We start from the raw sequence: 21,556 nt of genomic DNA on the forward strand, positions 1-21,556 counted from the left end.
GATGCTTCCTAAAGGTTTGGTTTCCACTTTCCAGTTCTCTGGACTTCTCATCTAGTAGAATGCTACCTCCAGTGTTAAATGTTGGTAACTTGGTAGGAACATGAAGCATGCAACAGCTTCAATCCTCTCCAGCAAGCCTTAGAGTTGGAATCCAAACTGATCCTTATTCTGAACCACATCCGTGATGCTTACAGTAACTACACAACACAGAATGCAAGAAGCTCATATCTTACATGCAGTCCCTGGTGACTGTGAGACTTTTATCAAGAGAGACTTCCCAGGTGAAGATGTACTAGAGTTTCTATTGTTCATCTGCTTTCGCATTATCTTGATCTATTCTGACAAGAGTCCCGATCATGATCTGTTAAGAGAACCTTGTTCGTTTCATATGTATATGAATATGATTGCATTTTGTTCATAATTCTGCACAAAAAGACCTCCATTCAGTTAATTGAATTGAAGAGCAAGCCTTTGACGAATGCTCTCAGGTAAAGAGAGCAGCTTTGGTTCTCTGTTCTCATGTTCTGTGATGCAATCTATATTACTGAACATACCATACATATGAACATGAATAGAACACCCTGCAATTCAAGCAGGCAAACTGAGCCTGATTCTGAACTTCACGTCACAATGATTTCGAGACATCTGTAACACTACAGTAACTACACAGCGCAGACACCAAGAGGCACACATCTTATATATATAGTTACAAGTGATTCATTCTCCTTCTGTCACATATCTACTGAATCAATCCAAATGGACGATTCTATAAGACATTTGATATTCATTTCACTAGTAGACAGTAACAGGTGACAATGCCTCATGGCCAGGAGATGCTGGGGGAGAAGAAGCGCTAGCTTGCTTCCTACGAGCACCAGTTCCAGCAGCCAAATGAAGGCGGTACCCGACCGGTTCTCCTGATGTGTTATGCCTACTCCGCTGTCCTTGCTGCCGCGCGGTTCCTTTTCAGCTCCGCTGCAGCACGCTTCTCATCTGCATTGTGCCTTGCTGATGCAAGCTGGGTCATCAGCTTGTCTTTAGCACGGGCACGCATCCTCTCCACTTCAACCTTCAGGAACACAAAACCATTAGTGCTTTGTTGATATGTACAATGGAACATCCACATAATCGGTGTTAAGAAAATCTGAATTTGCAATTGGTTTTATATGTTCTGAACCTGAACTTCTCGGGCATATGGTGCAAGAGAATAGGGGCAGCAGAATAACAAACTAGAATAAGCTAGTGAACTTGCCATACTATATCTAAATGAGACAAAATATTCTTAACTTGCTATGTTGCATCCGAAAGGCTTTGTTTTGTTGATATGTCGTATTCAAGATTAAATGGAATTATGGAAGGACAAATAAGCTAATACCAAGTGTTATGCTGATGCAAGAGAAAAATCGTGCCCTGTTCAGATAGGCTGATGCAAGATTAAAGGACAATGGTTCTAAGTGTTGTTTTGGGCTAATTTTTTTTTCCTGTAATTATGGTGTTATTACTTATTTTGTCTTAGGATCTTTATATTCTAATTGTCAGTGGCAGTGGCAGTGACCAGACGATCGAATAATTTCATCCTCAGCAAATTGAAGGAAAGCCCTAAAGGGCAATGATACGCATTGAATTAAGATAAATAATAGCTGGAGGAGGTGGTAAGCTGCAAAGTTAGAGCTGTTGCATTTTAACACCATTCCTGCCCATGCATGTCATTACCATTTTCATTAATTAGATAGATGCGTTGTGTTTGTGGGTAACCGTTAACTCAAATGAAACTAACTAACTGCAGACCGACTACTCTAGCTACTTTCATTGGTCCATGGCAAAAAGAATAAACTACTACTATTGTAATGAACAATTACATACCGATCCTACACATTCCATCTTGTTTATTGGCTAGGAATGGAAACAATTACATACCTCCTTTTGGTGTCCTGGCCACTAACGTCACGATGTCGCTGGGGCGGCACAGGGTACGGGTTGGGAGCTCGTAGCTGTTGTAGAGTCAGACACAAATAAATATATGATCCAACAAGTCTTTTGCTGCATGCAGCTAGTTCAATGCAGTGCGTGCAGGGGGTGAGTGTTGAAATATGCAATGCGTATTTGGAATATTCTAGAAGATTGTGGAGATCTCAAGAGACTAACTTTGCCATATATAAGGATAAGATCATGGCAAGGTAAGAAGGTTCTAGAAAATTGGAAAGAATACATGAGCCATAATTGTCATGCTTCATGGTGAAGTGTAGAATACTCAAACTAGATATTTTAGTATGGTAGAAATATAAGAAACTAGATAAGGATGAGGAGGGTTCTAGAGTTAGGATATTTTGTATTCAAGAGTGTGAAAATTGCCACATGGCAACATCACAATGATCATGAACACTTATAAATAGAGGTGCTCCCCTCCCTCCTAACCGATTTTTCAACAGTGAGCGAGGCCAATTATTAGCATATACATGCATAATGTAGTATAATTAATAAAGACTAGATAGTCAGCTGAGAGACACGACTTACCGAAAGCCTTTGGGCTTATGACTATATTTGCATTAAAAGGCTAAAGTTTAGCACCAACTCAACCAAACAAGAGAGTTAATCGGTGGGTTAAACTTTAGTAAAACTTGAAAAATTGTAAAAGCATAAGCTAGGATAAACTTTAGTTAAGCTAAAAAAGATGTAAAAGTATTATTTAGGATAAAAGGATTCTGACTTGTCAAACTAATAGCTTGGAGAGCAGCAAGTTGAGGACCTGTGACATGATGCTGATTCTGGGTTGTATGGGACCTCATAATCCAAGCCTATATTGAAATTATAGGTCTAAGTAAGAAGGTCACTTTCTTGAACCCCAACTCTCCAATCATTACCAAAACTAGCAACAACTGCATCACAGATGGTATGATACTTTGAATCAGCAATCTTGGATGAAGAGAAATCATGCAACTCCTTGAATAAGTGAGGGTAAGAGACCATAGGAATAAGAAGCAGATGTATTGAAAAAATTGCACAGTCCTCAAACCTATTACTCATCAACCAGAGCAGATGATCCATATCTGCTCAAACCTATTACTCATCAACCAGAGCAGATGATCCATATCTGCTGGTAGCCAAAGCCTCCCACAAACATTAAACAATTTCAAAATCAAATCCGCTACTGCCTTGTAATTAAGTCGTAGACGAGCATTAATTGATGCATCATCCAAATCTTGCCTTGTGAGAATATGGATGCATCTCAGCTTTACCTTCCCTGAGGGATACACGCGAGAAGATCAACACAACCTCCTTCCAGCTCAATCTTTCTCAAAGTCTTGATCGAAGATCTTGAAACCTTCTTACTGATTTCAGAATCAAGATAATAAGATTTGTAACTATGCTCACCAGGAAGAGTTGGTATACCATCTGTGCAATTGGTTTTGTAATTAGTCTATGTTTAATACTCCTATTAGTATCTAAACATTCAATGTGACAGTATTTAAAGAACCAAAATGGAGGTGCATCTGAAAGCAAGTTGACATCTTAGGACAATTGTTCTTTTTTTTTTGTCAATTCATTCTGGTCTGCACTCGAGCTACCTATCGATCTCACATTGAATTGCGGCACACAAGAGTACAAGAGAAACAACCAAAAGACGTTGGTAAGCCAACAAGAGGTAGCATGTGTCCTACACAAAAAGAATTCACAGATCAGCATATGCTATAGAAAACAAATGGACCAAAATCACAGCAGGCACTAGCAACAAAATAGAGGGGAGAGGTTACCTAGGAACATTAAGAGTAAGTCATCAAGCATCAGTTGATTCAGATCATATCCCATCCGGTGAAGATGAATCTGAAGATCAATCACATCAACCTCAAACTGCGTGAGCATAGCTGGATTCTGACTAGTCAAACACACAACTTTGAGAGCAGCTTTCTGAGTACATGTGACATGACGCTGATTCTGGGAGTTGCGTGGGACCTCATAATCCGAGCCTCCATTGAAATTATAAGTCTCACAAAGAAGGTCATTTTCTTAAACCCCAACTCTCTAATCATTGCCAAGACCAGCAACAAGAGCAACAAAGATGGCCTGATACTCTGAATGATCAATCTTGGATTCCAAGAAACTATGCAACTCCTTGAATATGTGAGAATAAGAGATCATTATAATAAGACCAACATGTATTGGGAAAATTTTCCGGTCCTCAAAGTGATTATTCATCAGCCAGAGAAGGAGATCAATGTCTGATGGTAGACAAAGCCACCCACTGACCATAAACAATTTCCAAATTAAATCCGATGTTGCCCTGGTAATTAAGATAAATAATAGCTGGAGGAGGTGGTAAGCTGCAAAGTTCTCTACAATGATATTCAAACTCCCCTGTGATTAATATTTTTGTTAAGCTTTGCTACTCAACAGCTGAACAACTTCCCATGCAGGGATTATCTAATATACGCATCGTTCTGCCAAGCTGTGGTAAGAAGAATAAAATAAGGATTCTAAATATTACAAAGGAGAGGAAAACACATCTCAACTAAAAGAGGCAAACTGGGCAGGGATCCATGGCCATGGTGACTTTGAATGAAAGGAAATAAGATGCTTACTTCAATTTTTCTCATTTCAGCTTCAATTTTGGCCTTTTGATGATCCTCCCATGCTTGGATCTTGATCTCTTCTCGTTTGAACCTTGAAAGCAGAAGGCACAGCATATAATTAAGTCACCAACCAACCAGAGAATTTAAAAATGTAGATGTAAGACACTTAGATATAAGCACCTGGCCAAGTATTTGGCCTTTTCCGCTTCCTCCCAAGCAGCTGCACGCCTGCACGGACTTCAGTTATGTTCTGTGTTGATTGGTCCATGGGCACTGTTTTCAGTGCAAGGGATGCATCCTTTTCCTCTTCCTTCTTGCTTGCCCATACTGCAATATTTGTCTTACCAAGCTGTGTGCCAAGAAGCATTATCTCCTTCCTAGTTTTTGTTTGCAGATCCTGTTCACTTAATTCGGCATTGCTACATTCTCCATGGCTGCTAACAGCTCCAACTGCATTGGGACCTAACGTCCTTCGTGGAGTTGTTGGCCGAGAACAATTTGGACTTGTTGCTCTCACTGGTGTTCCTGTCCGGGATGGTTCTTGGCTTGCAATAGGAGTCATTTCAGTGCCCATATCCCTCATTGATACTGACCTAACTGTTGATGGAGGAGGTATGCATGTTGTTGCGCTTTGAAGTGGGGTGGATGAATCATTACGATCAAAAGTAACTGCACCCATTCAAAAAAAATCAACTATAAGGAATTTGAATAATCTTCGGTTGCATTTGCACCTTAATTACAACATGAGAAGTGGGGAGACTAGCATTTTTTCAATGAAAATACGTGTCACAACATGTTCTAGCGTTTTTGAGGTTTGGTTAATTAGCTCTGAATATTCTTCACTCTTATCATGGTGGCGGGCGACACAAGTGTTGGAGCTGCCTACCTTCCGAGTGCAACTTGGACTCTGAATGCCGATGATGCCGTCCCAACCTTGCCTTCCACTTCTGCTATCCGGCAGAAAGGCCTCCTCGATCTTCCGGCCAATATGGCAAGCATGAGTCACGCTACACTGAGCATCTTTGCACTATACCACTGCATGTTTATAAAACGAAAGATGGCACTTCCTTGTCCTCTTGGACGAGAGGTCGCTGCTAAACCATACTGACTCCGCAACTAAATGCGGATATCTTTTTTTTTTCTAGAATACGCAGGAGAGCTGCGTATCTTTGTATTAAGAAGATAAGAAAATTTTCTTACAACGCGGATCTACCAGGCGCACGTACACGGCTAGGATACGGTGTTACATGATGGAAGCTGAAACAAGCAAAAGCACACAACTCAAAGGAAACAAAACAGCCAAGATGCAGGTTCAAACTGTCGGCCAGCTGAAAGCAGCAACTTGCTTTGCGCCAGCCGCGCTCCAGAGGTTAGCCTCGTCAATGATATCAGCAACCAGTTGGATGGGCGTTTTTAGTGCTGCTCTTTGGAAGATCCGATCGTTGCGCTGCTTCCAAATCCTCCAGGACACTAGCATGAAGATTGAGTCCATTCCTTTTCTCTTGTCATCGCTGATCCTCTCCCTTTTTTCCAGCCACCAATCTGACAAGGATTTGTTTGGCGACGGCGGAGTGTTCTGAATGTTCAAAGACAGACTGAGAATGTGCCATACTTGCTGCGTGAAGCTACATCTCGCGAGCAGAACCAGGCATGTATATATGCAGTGTTCTGATAATCACGTGTGTCGCTTTCGACTTGACCCTTTACCAGAGCCATTAATTCTCGAGCTGAATGATAAAAAGCCGGGCAAAACCAGGCATGTATATGTGCAGTGCAAGGTTCCAAATCACTGGTATTTCTTTCTGAAGAAAATGCCAATGCTATTAATTTGGGGAAAAAAGTTTTGGTGACAGAGATGATTGAGATGAAATTAGCCATGTAAATTGAGGAAGAACGTAGCGTTGACGCTCGTTATTGACACCTATTTGAATAGTGTTTTCATGCATATTCTTGTACTGACCCGCCACTTGGCACCTGAAATAACCCCATATTCGTATGGGTTGTGTTTTGGACTATATTGCAAAATCACAGAAAATATGACATAAATGAAGGGTTTTTCTACAAGTTGAATTTGAACCTAGACTTTGAACAACACGAGAAGTCTACACGGGAAAGACAAGGATTAGCGGAGACCAAAAGAGGGTAGGCTGATCGGCCCAGGACACATAGGCCGATCAGTCTGGACCGATTCACTGTCCAAATGTATCCACATTCGATGAACCATCATTCAGATGACTTAGAGGCGAAGTATGTAGTGATTTGGCAAGTCAGTCTCGTGGTCAAGCTAAGGGAAACTCAAGGCTGGAAGGTCATAAGGCCCGTAGAAGCAGCAGAACTTGCACAAGGCATCTCCCTCGTCCGGACTCCGATTGGGACAAATTTAATGTCTAAATTGCATAGCTCAAAAAGATCTACAACTTTCATATACAAAGTTTTGGCATCTGAGGCCGGGAAGGAGGCGATATCGCCTAGGCTGATCGGCCCAACGGGCCCAAGCCGATTGCCCTAGCCCGTTTCTAGTCCCGATCGATGTGCCCTTGTTGATGGCTGTTAGCATGCCAAGTTGTGAACCGCAAGCGCACGGATCAGTTGTAATTCTCCCCCTCAGAGTACTCCCCCATGGTTTATCAATTCATGGAATTTAAAGTACAAGATCTATTTTAACTAGCATTGTTAGTATGGACTTTGTATTGATGAGTGATTCAGATCTAATCTACTAAACATGTACATACAGATATCATATAGAGTAGAGATAACTAATCTAGAGTAACCTAGACTATGCATATGTTGTAATTCCGAGCATATGTTGTATTTTCTGCAGCAATTGTAGTCTTTAAATAAGGCTCCACTTCTGGATAGGGATCAGGTGGAGCCCAATTTACAGCTTTCTGCCACCCAATTTCCCTCTTCTCTTGGCTTGGATCAATCCTCTTAGTATCTATCTCCTCCGTGGCCTCCAACACAACCTTTGTTGCTGGTAGCCTCCCAATGCCAGAGCTAGGTTTCTCCATCTTCCAGGGTACTGCCCCACCAGCAGCCCTGCTAGGACGGTTTGTTGTCGGGCTGGCAATCCATTTCTGCACATCGTCCCACTTTGATGGAGCAGGCTTTGAGAAGGGAGGAACAACTGATGCTGCCGCTGACCGAGCGGACGTCCCTCGTTCCTTGTGGAATTCAAAGTTAGAAGCCACACTCTGAGTCACACGAATCCTCGTCGGGCACCCTGACCCTGAAGCCATGGAGTGGGTATCTCGCGACCGGTGCCCACCCCCTGTCTCAAGCGAGGTTGAAGATTCTGAGATGGTGCTCACCACATCTACATCTCAAAGCCCAATGGTCCAAACTGCATACAGTCTCGTATACAAACAAGTAGCCCATCATCATCAGCAGCGGCAGCGTCATGCGACATATTGTGTATGGGTCAATAATTTGGACCGTGAGGAAACGAATTAGGCTTGAAGCAGAGGCAAAAAATGTGCCAATAAAAGTAGTGACTTTTTTTTAGTTAGAAAAATCCATTTTTACTAACTATAACGAAAAAAGTAGTTAACTACTGCTTAACAACTTATATACATATAAAAAAATATCCTAATATCTTTTTCCTTCCTTGAATCTTTTAGTTTTAGTCATTTCATGAAAAATTTTATACTATAAATTTCTTCTTATCCATAATGGATTTACCTGGACCAATACATGAGATTCTTGTGCTATTTGGGGGATTTATTCTTCTACTAGGGGGTCTTGGAGTAAGTAATTATTACTTACCAACCCAATTTATTCAGCCTTTTCGCTGGGATTAGTTCTTGTTTGTATATCCTTATTCTATTTTTTATTGAATTCCTACTTTGTAGCTGTCGCACAACTTCTTATTTATGTGAGAGCCATAAATGTCTTGCTCGAAATCATAAACTTTGATCTTATGATATTGTATTAGTGGATGACACTGCATTTCAAGAGTTTAGAGTTTAGGTATATATATGGCATCCGATGCATTTCAAGAGTTTAGGTATATATATGGCATCCGAAGCCAAGTTTAATGAGTAAAATATGCATTTTGAGAGTATAGGGACTTAAGTGACACCCGAGCCCAAGTTTAGGGAGCTAGATATGCATTTTTTGAGAGTACGGGGGTCTAAGTGATACAACCGAACAAGTTGAATGACCAGCCATGCATTTTACTCTAAAGATATTGTTCCATGAGGCATCATTTACCGTGTCAATAGCTGTTCCGAAGAGCTGGAACGCCCTGCGCTTTTCAGGTTGATCAGGAAACACCTGAAATCGACTAGAAGAGAGCAAACGAGCATGGTTTTGCACTTCTAGAGCGTATCTGCATCAGTGATGGCGTATGAAGCTTGAACTTACTATACAGGACCTAGTCCTCTTGAGCTCTTTAAGCTTCCTTGCAACAACAGGAGCAAGCTGGATGTTGGCATCGATGAACTCATCTGAGGATCCCTACAGAAGTAAGCAGGATGATCAGAAACAGTAGTAGGCCAAGTACCATACATATGTAATACAGTAATAGCAGAAATCGACCTGGTCTTTTCTGGAAAAAAAGAAGTGACAAAGGCTAGCAAAAAATCAGTATTGTTGATAAAAAATAAACTCTCCCAAATCAGAAATGCATACTTCAACATTGTAGTATACAGATTACAGAGGTATCATTCCCTGCATCAATCGTATGCATCTCTAATTCGATATAATCAATCATCGTACGTCAGAAGTACAAAGTTCATAGTGTGGCAACAATTGGTGCCAAAACTAGTAAGAAGAGATGACGCAGAATGAGCATATTGTGATGAGTAGGTGTACCTTGTAAGAAGAGATGCTGCTTGGCAGAGGCCTTGACATCGTCAAAATTCAGAAGCAGAGCCACCCACGAACAAGGCGTGAACCAGCAAGGAAACGAGCGATGATGAGAAGATAATGCGGGCACGGGGACAGCGACGCAGCAAAACGAAGAGCGGCGAGCTGGGAACTCGATCTCGAGGCGGGTCTTGCCGTCGTCGATGGCGCAGGCGAGGGAGCGCGCGGCGTCGGAGACGAGCACGTCGTAGGAGCGCGGCTTGTACACGGACACCCCGGCCCTGAGCGCCTCCACGTCCCCCATGCCGGTCCCCGTCCCCGCCTCAGCGCGTGGGGAGACGGCCAGGCGGCGGGGCCGGAGCCGCGAGGAGGTGGCCGGCAGTCGGGGCGGAGAGGGAAAGGAGAAGGGCACGCGCGGCAGGCGGAAGTGCCGGGCGCAGAGAGCCGTGGGCGCCGGGGCGGCCATGGCTGTGCGATCCAGCAGCGTCGAGGAGGAAGATAGCAGACGACAACACAGCCACACGCTGGCGCGAGGCCAATCGAAGCTACTGTCTTCGGCAGGTGGGGCCGAGTCATTGCAAATGAAGCAAAAGTCTCGTGCCTCCCGAGTGCGAAGAGAGCATGAGCTACACCCCCACTTCTGTCCTCGACTCAATGCATTCGCGGCAAGCCGGCGAGACGATTGGATTCCTTTTGCATCGATGCTTGCGCCAATAGAAACAAGCACTTTCTTACAACGTAGTACAAACATCAGGATTTTCTTAACCAGCATCGTCAAGCCCACGTCAGTGGGTGTCACCTCCTCTGCAAGCAGCACAAAGTAAAGTAAAGCAATGTAAGTAGGCGTCACCTCCTCTGCACGCAACACAAAGTAAAGTAAAGCAATGTAAACAAATACATTAGAGTATGCATAACAAAATTGACTGTTTCACCTGCTACCTGCCACCTATGCACTAACCACATCACACCACCAATCGTAAGGGTGCCCCGGATGATGCTCCCCACCACAATCCCAGCCAACATCCCACCAGACATCTAGCAGGCCGCTGCGTCTCGAGCGGCGGAGGGCTAGGCGGTGGCGGCTGGCGGGGCGGAGGAGTTGGGGATGATGGCGGTGGAAGGGGAGGAGGGGTATCAGCCGGTGGTTGCAACTGCCTCCTTGCGGCTCCCGCACGTGCCGTAAAGCATCCACACCGAGTCGTTGCTGAGGTTGGCTTCGGCGAAGGCGCTGTACTCGCCGACGTTGTAGAGACAGCCGCGGTCTGGGTTGTCTACAGTGTCCAGCAACGCCAAGCAGCAGCCTGGAGGAGGAACGATTGTCAAGAATGTACACTGCTCCGCCACCCTCGCCGCAAGAGTAGAGCTGTTGCATTTTGGCGCTATTCCTACCCATGCATGTCATTACCATTTTCATTAATTAGATAGATGCGTTGTATTTGTGGGTAATAGTTAACTCAAATGAAACCAACTAAATGTAGACCCACTACTCTAGCTACTTTCATTGGTCCATGGCAAAAAGAATAAACTACTACTATTGTAATGAACAATTACATACCGATCCTACACATTCCATCTTGTTTATTGGCCAGGAATGGAAACAATTGCATACCTCTTTTTGGTGTCCTGGCCACTAACGCCACGATGTCGCTGGGCCGGCACGGGGTACGGTTTGGGAGCTCGTAGCTGCTGCAGAGTCGGACACAAATAAATATATGATCCAACAAGTCTTTTGTTGTATGCAGCTAGTTCAATGCAATGCGTGCAGGGGTGAGTGTTGAAATATGCAATGCATACTTGGAATATTCTAGAAGATTGTGGAGATCTCAAGAAACTAACTTTGCCATATATAAGGATAAGATCATGGTAAGATAAGAACGTTCTAGAAAATTGGAGAGAATGCATGAGCCATAATTGTCATGCTTCATGGTGAAGTGTAGAATGCTCTAGAACAAGATAGTTTAGCATGGTAGAAATATAACAAACTAGATAAGGATGAGGAGGGTTCTAGAGTTAGGATATTTTGTATTGAAGAGTGTAAAAATTGCCACATGGCAACATCACAATGATCATGAGCACCTATAAATAGAGGTGCTCCCCTTCCTCCTAGCCGATTTCTCAACAGTGAGCGATGCCAATTATTAGCATATACATGCAGAACGTAGTATAATTAATAAAGACCAGATAGTTAGCTGAGAGAGACGACCTACCAAAAGCCTTTGGCTTATGACTATATTTGCATTAAAAGGCTAAAGTTTAGCACCAACTCAACCAAACAAGAGAGTTAATCGGTAGGCTAAACTTTAGTTAAACTCAAAAATTGTAAAAGTATCAGCTAGGATAAACTTTAGTTAAGCCAAAAAAGATGTAAAAGTATTATTTAGGATAAACTTTAGTCAAATACATATTTGGTCAGATATATGCATCATTTTGACAAGATGTGGTAAGAGGAATAAAATAAGGATAGACATTCCAATGGAAGTTCGAAACCATAGACATTCCAACAGAGACCATAAGCATAGCAGTTCTAACTACCACTTGCATCACTACTACTACCAATTAGGGGGTCCATTCCTACATAAACATAGCAACTCAAACTACCACCTGCATCACTACTACTACCAATTAGGGGGGTCCAGTCATAGGGTTCTGACTTTACATGTAGTCTCACACCAAAGAGTACGACTTTACATGTAGTCTCACACCAAATAGTATCCAGTAGAATGCCAAAAAGCTAGCGAGGCACTCTACCACTTAAGTCTTGCTAACTGCACTCCTCAGCCACCATCTCTGTCCTACAAAAACAAAGAGTGCAGATCAATACACAGCATAGGAATTGGACAGCTCATAATCATAGCAGAGGTTACCTAGGAGAACATTCAGAACAAGTCATCCAACATCTTCGGATCATATCCCATCTGGTAAAGATTAATCTGAATTTCCGCTACAACTCGAGGAAACTTCACTCTAGTGACGATCTCAGTACTGATGGCAGAGAAATCGTACATCATCTGATTCCAAGTACCATAAATAGCTGCTATGGCTTCCATACGATGTGCCAACCGATTCCTCAGGAAATTCAGAAGTTTGTGACCATTGATCACATCAATCTCAAACTGTGTGAGCATAAAAGAATTCTGATTTGTCAAACTAACAGCTTGGAGAGCAGCAAGTTGAGGACCTGTGACATGATGCTGATTCTGGGAGTTGTACCGGACCTCATAATTCAAGCCTAAATTGAAATTATAGGTCTCAGTAAGAAAAGGTCACTTTCTTGAACCCCAACTCTCCAATCATTGCCAAAACTAGCAACAACTGCAGCACAGATGGCATGATACTCTGAATCAACAATCTTGGATGAAGAGAAATCATGCAACTCCTTGAATAAGTAAGGGTAAGAGACCATAGGAATAAGAGCAGATGTATTGGAAAAATTGCACGGTCCTCCAACCTATTCCTCATCAACCAGAGCAGATGATCCATATCTGTTGGTAGCCAAAGCCTCCCACGAACATTAAACAATTTTAAAATCAAATTCGCTACTGCCTTGTAATTAAGTCGTAGACGGGCATTAATTGCTGCATCATCCAAATCTTGCCTTGTGAGAATATGGACGCGTCTCAGCTTTACCTTCCCTGAGGGATACACACGAACTTTGCCTTCAGTGAGAAGATCAACACAACCTCCTTCCAGCTCAATCTTTCTCAAAGTCTTGATCAAAAATCTTGAAAACCTTCTTAGTGATCTCAGAAGCAAGATAATAAGATCTGTAACTATGCTCACTAGGTAGAGTTGGTATACCATCTGTTGTTGAATTAAAATTCACTTCCGAGACCATCTTATTGTTCCTTTTGAAATGATCCCAAGTGACTCTCCTGTGAGCAAAAACAGCACGGGTCCCATTGGGTGATGGATCTAGAATATACTCGTCATACACAAGGTATGACTTTGTTGTAAAAAAAATAAAAACCAGATTAAATTGATTGTTATATAATTGACAAAGATGGTAAATTAACAAAAACAATAGAAAAAATAAGGAATATATAAAACTATATCCTAATTAATTGAATGAAAAAATAAGAAGGCACACAAGAAATTACTACCTGGTCCAGGAGGTACTTGAGCCATGGGGCAAGCTTTGAAGGTGAGTCCACGAAACACTGCAAAAATATTTGCAAAGTCAATCTACTGATAAAACAAAACGTAGCTGAACCTAGATATCTAAACTTCCTTGTCCTAACACATCTACAATAGCATTATAACCCTAAAGGTAGCCATGCTCATTGGGTTGTAACCCAAGCTGTAACCTCACCAACCCATTCATAAAGAAAACAAATATAACACCCTCCAGTTCAAACCTCGATCACCAAACACCATACCACCCCTAAACTAATTATAAATATGAGCTAATTATAAAACTAATTACACAGATGGAGGCAAATTCGCGAGATGAATCTATTAAGCCTAATTAATCCATCATTAGCACATGTTTACTGTAGCATCACATTATCAAATCATGAACTAATTAGGCTTAATAGATTCGTCTCGCAAATTAGTCTCCATCTGTGTAATTGATTTTATAATTAGTCTATGTTTAATACTCCTAATTAGTATCTAAACATTCGATGTGACAGTATTTAAAGAACCAAAATGGAGGTGCATCTGAAAGCAAGCTGGCATCTTAGGACAACTATCCTTTTTTTTGTCAGTGCATTCTGATCTGCACTCGACCTACCTATCGATCTCACATTGAATTGCGGCGCACAAGACTACGAGAGAAACAACCAAAAGGCGTTGGCAATTTGGCATGGACCCAACCAACAAATTTTGTTTGCTTCACTCTTCCTTTGCTTCGATCCCTCTAAAATTTCGTGAAATCTTTGCAATTTGGCAATGGACCCAACCAACAATCCGCATCGAGCTACTTATCGATCTCACAAGACTAACAAGAGATCAATCATGAAGCCGCAAGTAGATGCAATTTTGCCTTGGGGCCATGTCATCAGTTGCACTAATCAAGCATTCAAACACCAATTTAGCCCGCACAAAATGTCCCCAAACTCATCATGCCAGCCATGTAAGCCTTCAGCTTGTCGTGTACTCCCTCCGTTGTTCCAAATCGTATGTGCATAGTAGTGTATGTCTAGGGACGGATCCAACAGTGAGGCGGACGGCAGTGGCGGAGGTAGGAATAAGACCTAGGGGGCTCTCCTTTCTTCCTTCTTGCTTCATCCCCTCCTTCTCTTCTTCTTCCTCCTCAAATTTGTAGGAGGGGCTCGAGCCCCCCTCCTCCCACCCCCACCGCTGGGGGTGGGGCTCAAGCTCTCCTACCGCCGCTCGGACAATGGAGCCTCCCTCGAGCCCCTTCATGATTTTTAGGAAGAATGAAGAAGAAGAGAAGGGGGGAAGGGAAAGGAAGAAGAGGGAGCTCCTCCTAAGCTCAGGAGCTGCATCCACCATTGTGTATATCTAGATGCATAATAATATCTATAAACCTACAAAGACCTATAATTTGGAATCGGAGGGAATATATTTTAAACACGACGAAAAAGATGATGAGATTGAGGCCCTGTTTGGTTCTTTAGTCCACGGACTAAAGTGGGACTAAGATAGTCCGTGTCACATCGAATCTTTGGAGGCTAATTAGGAGGACTAAATATGAGTTAATTATAAAACTAATTAGGCTAAACTGCGAGATCAATCTATTAAGGCTAATTAATCCATCATTATCAAATGGTTACTGTAGCAGCACATTGTCAAATCATGGACTAATTAAGCTTAATGGATTCGTCTCACCATTTAGCCTCCATCTATGCAATAGGTTTTTTAAATAATCTATATTTAATACTCCTAATTAGTATCTAAACATTCGATGTGATAGGTACTAAAGTTTAGTCCGGGGAACCAAACGGGGCCTAAGGTGTTTGGTTCAAGTGATTAAAAGTGACTAAAGTCCATAAATACTGTGAGAAAATGACTATGCTGCCCTTCCCAGTTGCAATAAATGAGGGTGGGAGAGAGAGAGGGAGCAATAAATGAGGGACAGTAGGAGTCCAGAGAGGATTTTAGTCACTTTTAAGAGGGGGTGGAGGGACTAGAGGATTTGGAGCCTCGTAAAAGTTGTAGTCAAATTTAGTCAAGGTGTTTAGCTCTTCAATCTTTTTAGTCACCTTTTTAGTCACTAAAATTTTAGGGGGTGGCGACGAACAACCACTGGATCCAATAAATTTGGCAGTGTGTCGGTGAAAATAGAACCTTTTCAGCTGCACTGCATTGTTGGCGGCCAGAAATGGCCCAGGTGGCCTTTCGATCGGAACCCGCAGCGAATGGGTGATGCACAAGTGGAGGCTGTGATCTCTGACTTTTCAGTGTCTCTGGATATTTTCGGTCACTGCTTCACCGATAGCACACTTCTTTTCAAGTTGTTCTTTAACGTCTCAGATCAGTGAGAACTGTGTGCCAGGCATGTTTTTTTAGGACAGAAAGCAAACAAGCCATCTCTGCATGACTGCATTCTTTGGGGCATTTGCAAGAATCCGCTCGAATGAAAGTTATGACAGTATTTCTTGCTTTTTTTAGAGCTCTTTTACTGTGGACAATACTACCGGTTGGTAGTATAGAGTATAAGTCCTTTTTTAGTATGGATAAAATTGTAATTAGCGTGGTATATATTATTCGGAGTATATTTGTTCCGCCGGTCATTTTCCCGCACGCCAGTCCCCCGCGATCCATTCTTCACGCGCCGCCGGCCTCCCGTCGCCCGGACGCCCCTCCGCCCCCGCCCGCACGCCACGCCGCCGGTTTCCCGTCGCGGGGGCACCGTTCCGCCACCGCCTGCACGCCGCCCCGACCCCGGCCGCACGCCGCGCCGTCTCCCGTCGCGGGCACCGCCGGCACGCCGCGCCGCCTTCTCCCATCGCGGGCACCGCCGGCACGCCGCCCCGACCCCCCCGACCCTGCCCGCACGCCGCGCCGCCGTCTCCCGTCGCGGTCACTGCCGGCACGCCGCGCCGCCGTCTCCCGACCACGCCCAGACGCCGTGCCGCCACCTCCCGCACGTCGCCCCGTCCGTCGCGCCGTCACCGCTCGGCCACCGCCACCGCCGCCTCGCCAGCACCGCCCCACACGCCGCCAGTCCCCCACGTCCCACATATCCAGTAACAATTCCAGGAGGTATTCATTTATGCAACTATGAAATTCTTTGTTATTTTTATTTACGAATAAGTGTGAAATATCATATTAATTGTTCCCTTAATAGGAATTTACAAGTTTCAGCTATTTCCTAGCCTACTGTAGAAAACTGAGTTTCATTGAACTTGTACTTATTTAAGCGAGAGAAATAGCAACAAAGCTTTAACTTACATAAAACCTAGCACTGCAAACTTTTATTAGAAGAGATTAGAGAGCTGTAGCAAATGGAACCACTACTGGACTAAAGCTACCAGTCCCAATGAGGTTATCAGATGAAAAACCATTAGTTGCATGGGCCAATTCAGCATAAGATTCCCTCATGTGTTGTTCATCAATGACTGAGCTCTGTTGGTTTGCTTTTATTTTTTTATTCTCTCTGTATAATGAAGACAGTGCAAATTCTAAAATGCAACAAAAACACAACCACTGCATATGGCAACTATTATGGCAAGTTTTTGCAATGGCTTATTCCTTGAGTGGTTAGAGCAGGGTGGCAATTTCAGTTGAGGGTTACCACCACAAAGTCCATCATTTCCAGCATTGGTTAGGTCAGAGGGTGTATTGCTTAGCTAATTGCTGCTGATTATTTTAATATTAACCTGCAGTTGCAGATGTGGTAAGCTTTGTTAGTTAGGTTGGGATGAAGGACTTCAGTTCCGTCCTATGTTGATACGAAGGTATTATTTGAAATGGTTGAAATACCTGTAATTTTTTTTGTTGCAGGTTACCGTAATGGAGGCAGAAGGGTACGTTAGCCTGGAGGTAACTAAAGAATATAAGTGTATTGTAGATCAGACTTTTATGAGGGAGGAAGATTTCTATGAGTTTTACAATGATTATGCATACCATAAAGGGTTCAGTATCAGAAAGGGCAGAGTTAGGTACAAGACAGGCACCAAAGAGGTGATATGGAGAAGACTCATGTGCTCCTGTGAAGGATATAGATCTGTTAAGTACTTTGAAAGGATGGATCAAAAAAGACAGCCGCGTGCCCTCACCCGTTGTGGATGCACTGCTAGGCTTGATGTGGAGTGGAGTGAAATTATTGGCACCTGGTATGTGAAGGACTTTGTGGATGTCCATACACATGCCCTTGCAAAACCAGAGCATGTTTTTGTTTTGCGGTCTCATCGAGGGCTTAATGATCCTCAGAAAGCGGAGGCAGTAGAACTGGGACTAGGTGGGCTGCGTCCATTTCAGATCATGGACGTAATGGAGGCCAGCCACGGTGGTCCATGGGAGACTGGATTTCTTTCGTAGGACTTGTACAATTTCTTTTCAAGGTACAAGAAGGGAAAGGTTGAAGGAAGCGATGTAGAATTTGTGTTGAATCATATGCGTCAGATGCAAGAGAAAGATCCGGAGTTCTTTTTCACATTTAGTGTGGATGCACAAGGCAGGTTGAAGAACCTATTTTGATCGGATGCACAGTCGCAGATAGACTATGGTGTTTTTGGAGACGTCGTTGTATTCGACAGCACTTACCGAGTGAACCGGTACAATCTTCCGTTTGTCCCTTTTATAGGAGTTAACCATCATCGAAGCACAGTTGTCTTTGGCTGCGGTATTTTATCGGATGAAACTATCTTGTCATATGTGTGGCTCCTTGAGGCTTTACTGGAGGCAATGCACCAGAAGCATCCAAAATCCTTAATTACTGATGGGGACGCAGCGATGATGAGAGCTATTGAGATTGTCATGCCTGATGCAGATCACAGATTGTGCAGTTGGCACATAGAGCAGAACATGCTGAAACGGTTCCGTGGTTCGAAGCTCAAGGATTTCAGGAAGTTCATATACCATGCAATGGAGGAGGGTGAATTTGATAGGCTTTGGAGAGAGTTTAGAGGTACCCATAATATCAAAGAAGATAACCTATGGGTAAATAGGATGTACGAACTTAGAAGGAAGTGGGCTGCCACGTTCACAAGAGGGAGACATTTCTTGGGCATGCAAAGCAATCAGAGGAGCGAGAGTCTGAACTCAAGGCTTCACAACCATTTAGACCGAAAGATGTCCTTGGTTGATTTAATGGAGCATTACGAGTTTTGCCTATCACACATTCGTCGGAATGAGATTGAGCTTGATGCGAGGGCTCTATGCTCTATCCCATTCACTAAGATTTCTGCTGATGTTCTTGAGAAAAGTGCTGCGCAGATCTTCACACCAACTATATTCCAGAAAGTGAGCTTCCAGATAAAAAAATCAAGTAATTGGTCGGTGACAGAGGTGACATTGCAGAATGGGTGTTTGAGGTATGAGGTTTCATTGCAAGGCAACAACAAGCGTTCATTTCACGTGACTTGTACCTTTGGTCATCGTTGGTTGATGCTAGATGCCATTGCCGGAAGCTGGAGCGGGAAGGAATTCCATGTGCTCATACTTTCTGTGTCATGAAGTATTCTCGTATAGAGAGCATCCCTCCTTGTTGTGTTTACGTGAGGTGGACTATGAATGCGAAGAGTGCTTTCCCAACGGAGATGCGTACCAATACGCATGTTTGGACTGAACAAATGGATCGTTACCATTCCCTTCGCTCAAAGGGCAATCGTGCTTTATTCAAAGTTTCTAGGAGCCAAGATGAGACGGATAGGGTAATGAAGTTACTTGATGATATTTTGAAAGAAGACACGCAGGAGCAAGGGATGGAAGAGGAAACAACATTTGGGCCATTGCCGGCTCATTTCTCAGCAGCCAACCAGCCTGGTGGCACCAAAGTACTTGATCCGGTGAAGATTGTTTCGAAAGGTGCTCCGCGATCCAACAAGAGGTGGAAGGCAAGCCATGAATTCTGGGGAACTTTTGGTCTATAGCATAGAACTGCAAGGTCTCCTTGAGCATTTTATTTATGGAAACTCTTGTATCCACAGAGAACTCGAGATCTTGATACAGTTGGATTGCTCGATCAGTTACCAGCATTACAGCAGCTTCTTTTTCGATTACTTGGTTGCCAGGTAATTAATCATTGTTATCCTCTGTAGAAATACACCAGTTTCTGTGTTCCAGAGTTGCCATTGACATTTAAAAGGTGCCTTGCTGACTTTTTCGTTTATTTTATTTTTATCCATAAGGGTCATCATCTTATAACATCATAACAAACAGCCACCTGCATCGTTCCTGGGAGCTATGGAGGAGTATGTGAGCAATGCCCCCCTTGCTTCAACAGTTCAGAGAAATCAGGTTTGCAACTACTAAAAGCTTGTACTATTTGTTTCAGTTTCCTGGGATCTTAGTTTTCTGTTACTATGTATAAGCAAGATGTTTCTGGCTACTCTATTGAAGTCACTTGAAGGCAGATTTTGATGGTGTATTTATGTCCATTTCTTTGTTTTTTAGGCTGAAGAACCATCAATGCCACCGCCTCCAGCTCCAGAACCTGAACCTGAGCCAGTTAAAGAAGAACCATCAGGATGCTGTTGGACGTTGCTCCGTGGATGTTGCCGCTCCGTGGACTCCTTTGAGGTCATCCGGTGTTCCATCAGAAAGGGACATGCCTTCATATTTGTTCAGGAGCTGCGGACCTAATTCTCCTGAAAGTATATCTGCTAGTGAGATTTCAGATTCTAGTTATGTCAGAGAAGTTGATAAGGAGGGAAGGCATAGTTTCCAGCAATATGAAGACTGCCTATCGGAGAACTTGGAATCCCGGTGTGATAGCTTTGGGAGGGAAAATTACATACATGATAATGGACAAACTTCCCCAGATCTTCTGTCCATGCACTCTCCTATCTCTAGAAGATTACAGCGTGCACAAAGCGTGGAGTCTTTTTTAGACAGGTAAACCTGAAAACAAAGATTTCCTGCTATTGTGAAGTGCAATTTGGCATTAATCATGTCTGGTAGGAATTATGTGAAATTAAATCTGCTCTTTCTCTGAAACTGTTACTGATTATGGTAGAATACATATTGTTGTGAACGGTGACACGTCTTGTATGACAGTTCAGTCAAAGTTGCTGGGTTACCATGCTCTTCCTGTGCCACCTCGTGGTGGTGAACTTGTATTCCGCCCCCTTGAACATCTCCAACCTGTGAAATACTCCCGGGCAGGATTATCCTTGTTGGGTTTTGAGGAGACAATTTTAGACAATGGTTTGACTTTGGCAGAAACAAATAAGGTAGATGCTTTGCCTATCGCAACTGTATTCTGTAGTATTGTTCCCCTACTTCCCTAATCATGAAATTTGATTGTAGGTCAATGCATGTTTGGCGGCTGCAGAAGAAGCTCTTGCATTATCGATATGGACTACAGCTACACTTTGTCGTGCTCTATCTCTGGAAAGTGTATGTTATATTACTACCAGTTTTTCAGTTAATGGTAACATTATGGAAGGCTTTAATACTATTATTATGGTAAAACAAATACTCCCTCTGTCCTGAACTATAAAGCATTCTTGCTATGTACCTAGACGAGTACTTGCAGATACATAGCCAGAATGGACAGAGGGAGTATTACGCTACGAAGACTAAAATAAATCCTGTAAAAGGGTTCACAAGATTATCTTAGTCGAGACCTTTTCTCAAGATTATCTTAGTCGAGACCTTTTGCTGTGTAAAATGTAGGTAATTACCACTGCGCTGAATATAGGTCCCATCTTTGCACTTCTGCTTGTTTGATCAATTACTACCCCATTTTAAGACCACCCATCTCGTCTTTTGATTACCGAGTCCAATGGTGCCTCTCAGGAGTTTTATTTTACTGAAAACTAATGCATGTGCTCATATTTGCTTTTCAGGAGGGTCAAAGTGACTACGCCGAATTCGTAGCCATGATGCAAGGCAACAAAGTTGGACTTGGGTGGCAACCAATGTAAACCACTTTGAATGTAACCTTGAGAGATGCACCTCAAGTACACTGATGCATACGTGATGTACAGATTTTGTTCTCTTTTGTTATTCATCATTTCTCCACATTCGGTTTGTTATCTGTTTCGTTCTGTTACAAGTTCTGTTATGTGGTATGAAGATGACAATACTCAAATGGATTTTCATCT

At 43.0% G+C, this 21,556-nt stretch overlaps 2 protein-coding genes and 1 pseudogene across 2 annotated transcripts in view; 1 reads left to right on the forward strand and 2 right to left on the reverse strand.

The window, feature by feature from the left end:
- The window catches only part of LOC117838869 (DNA-directed RNA polymerase II subunit 4), a 43,555-nt gene that overhangs the window by 754 nt on the left and 21,245 nt on the right, over positions 1–21,556 (forward strand). The gene's annotated exons all lie outside the window — the stretch shown is intronic.
- Positions 569–7,977, reverse strand: LOC117838901 (uncharacterized; annotated as a pseudogene).
- Positions 8,644–10,041, reverse strand: LOC117838834 (uncharacterized). Its single transcript, XM_034719011.2, has 2 exons — positions 9,384–10,041; positions 8,644–9,016 (listed from the first exon to the last, which is right to left on the reverse strand). Exons 1-2 carry the CDS (start codon positions 9,841–9,843, stop codon positions 8,904–8,906), a joined length of 573 nt encoding a protein of 190 aa, XP_034574902.1. The 5' UTR covers positions 9,844–10,041; the 3' UTR covers positions 8,644–8,903.

This window comes from Setaria viridis, chromosome 1, assembly GCF_005286985.2.
Source record: "Setaria viridis chromosome 1, Setaria_viridis_v4.0, whole genome shotgun sequence".
Taxonomy (NCBI): Eukaryota; Viridiplantae; Streptophyta; class Magnoliopsida; order Poales; family Poaceae; genus Setaria; species Setaria viridis.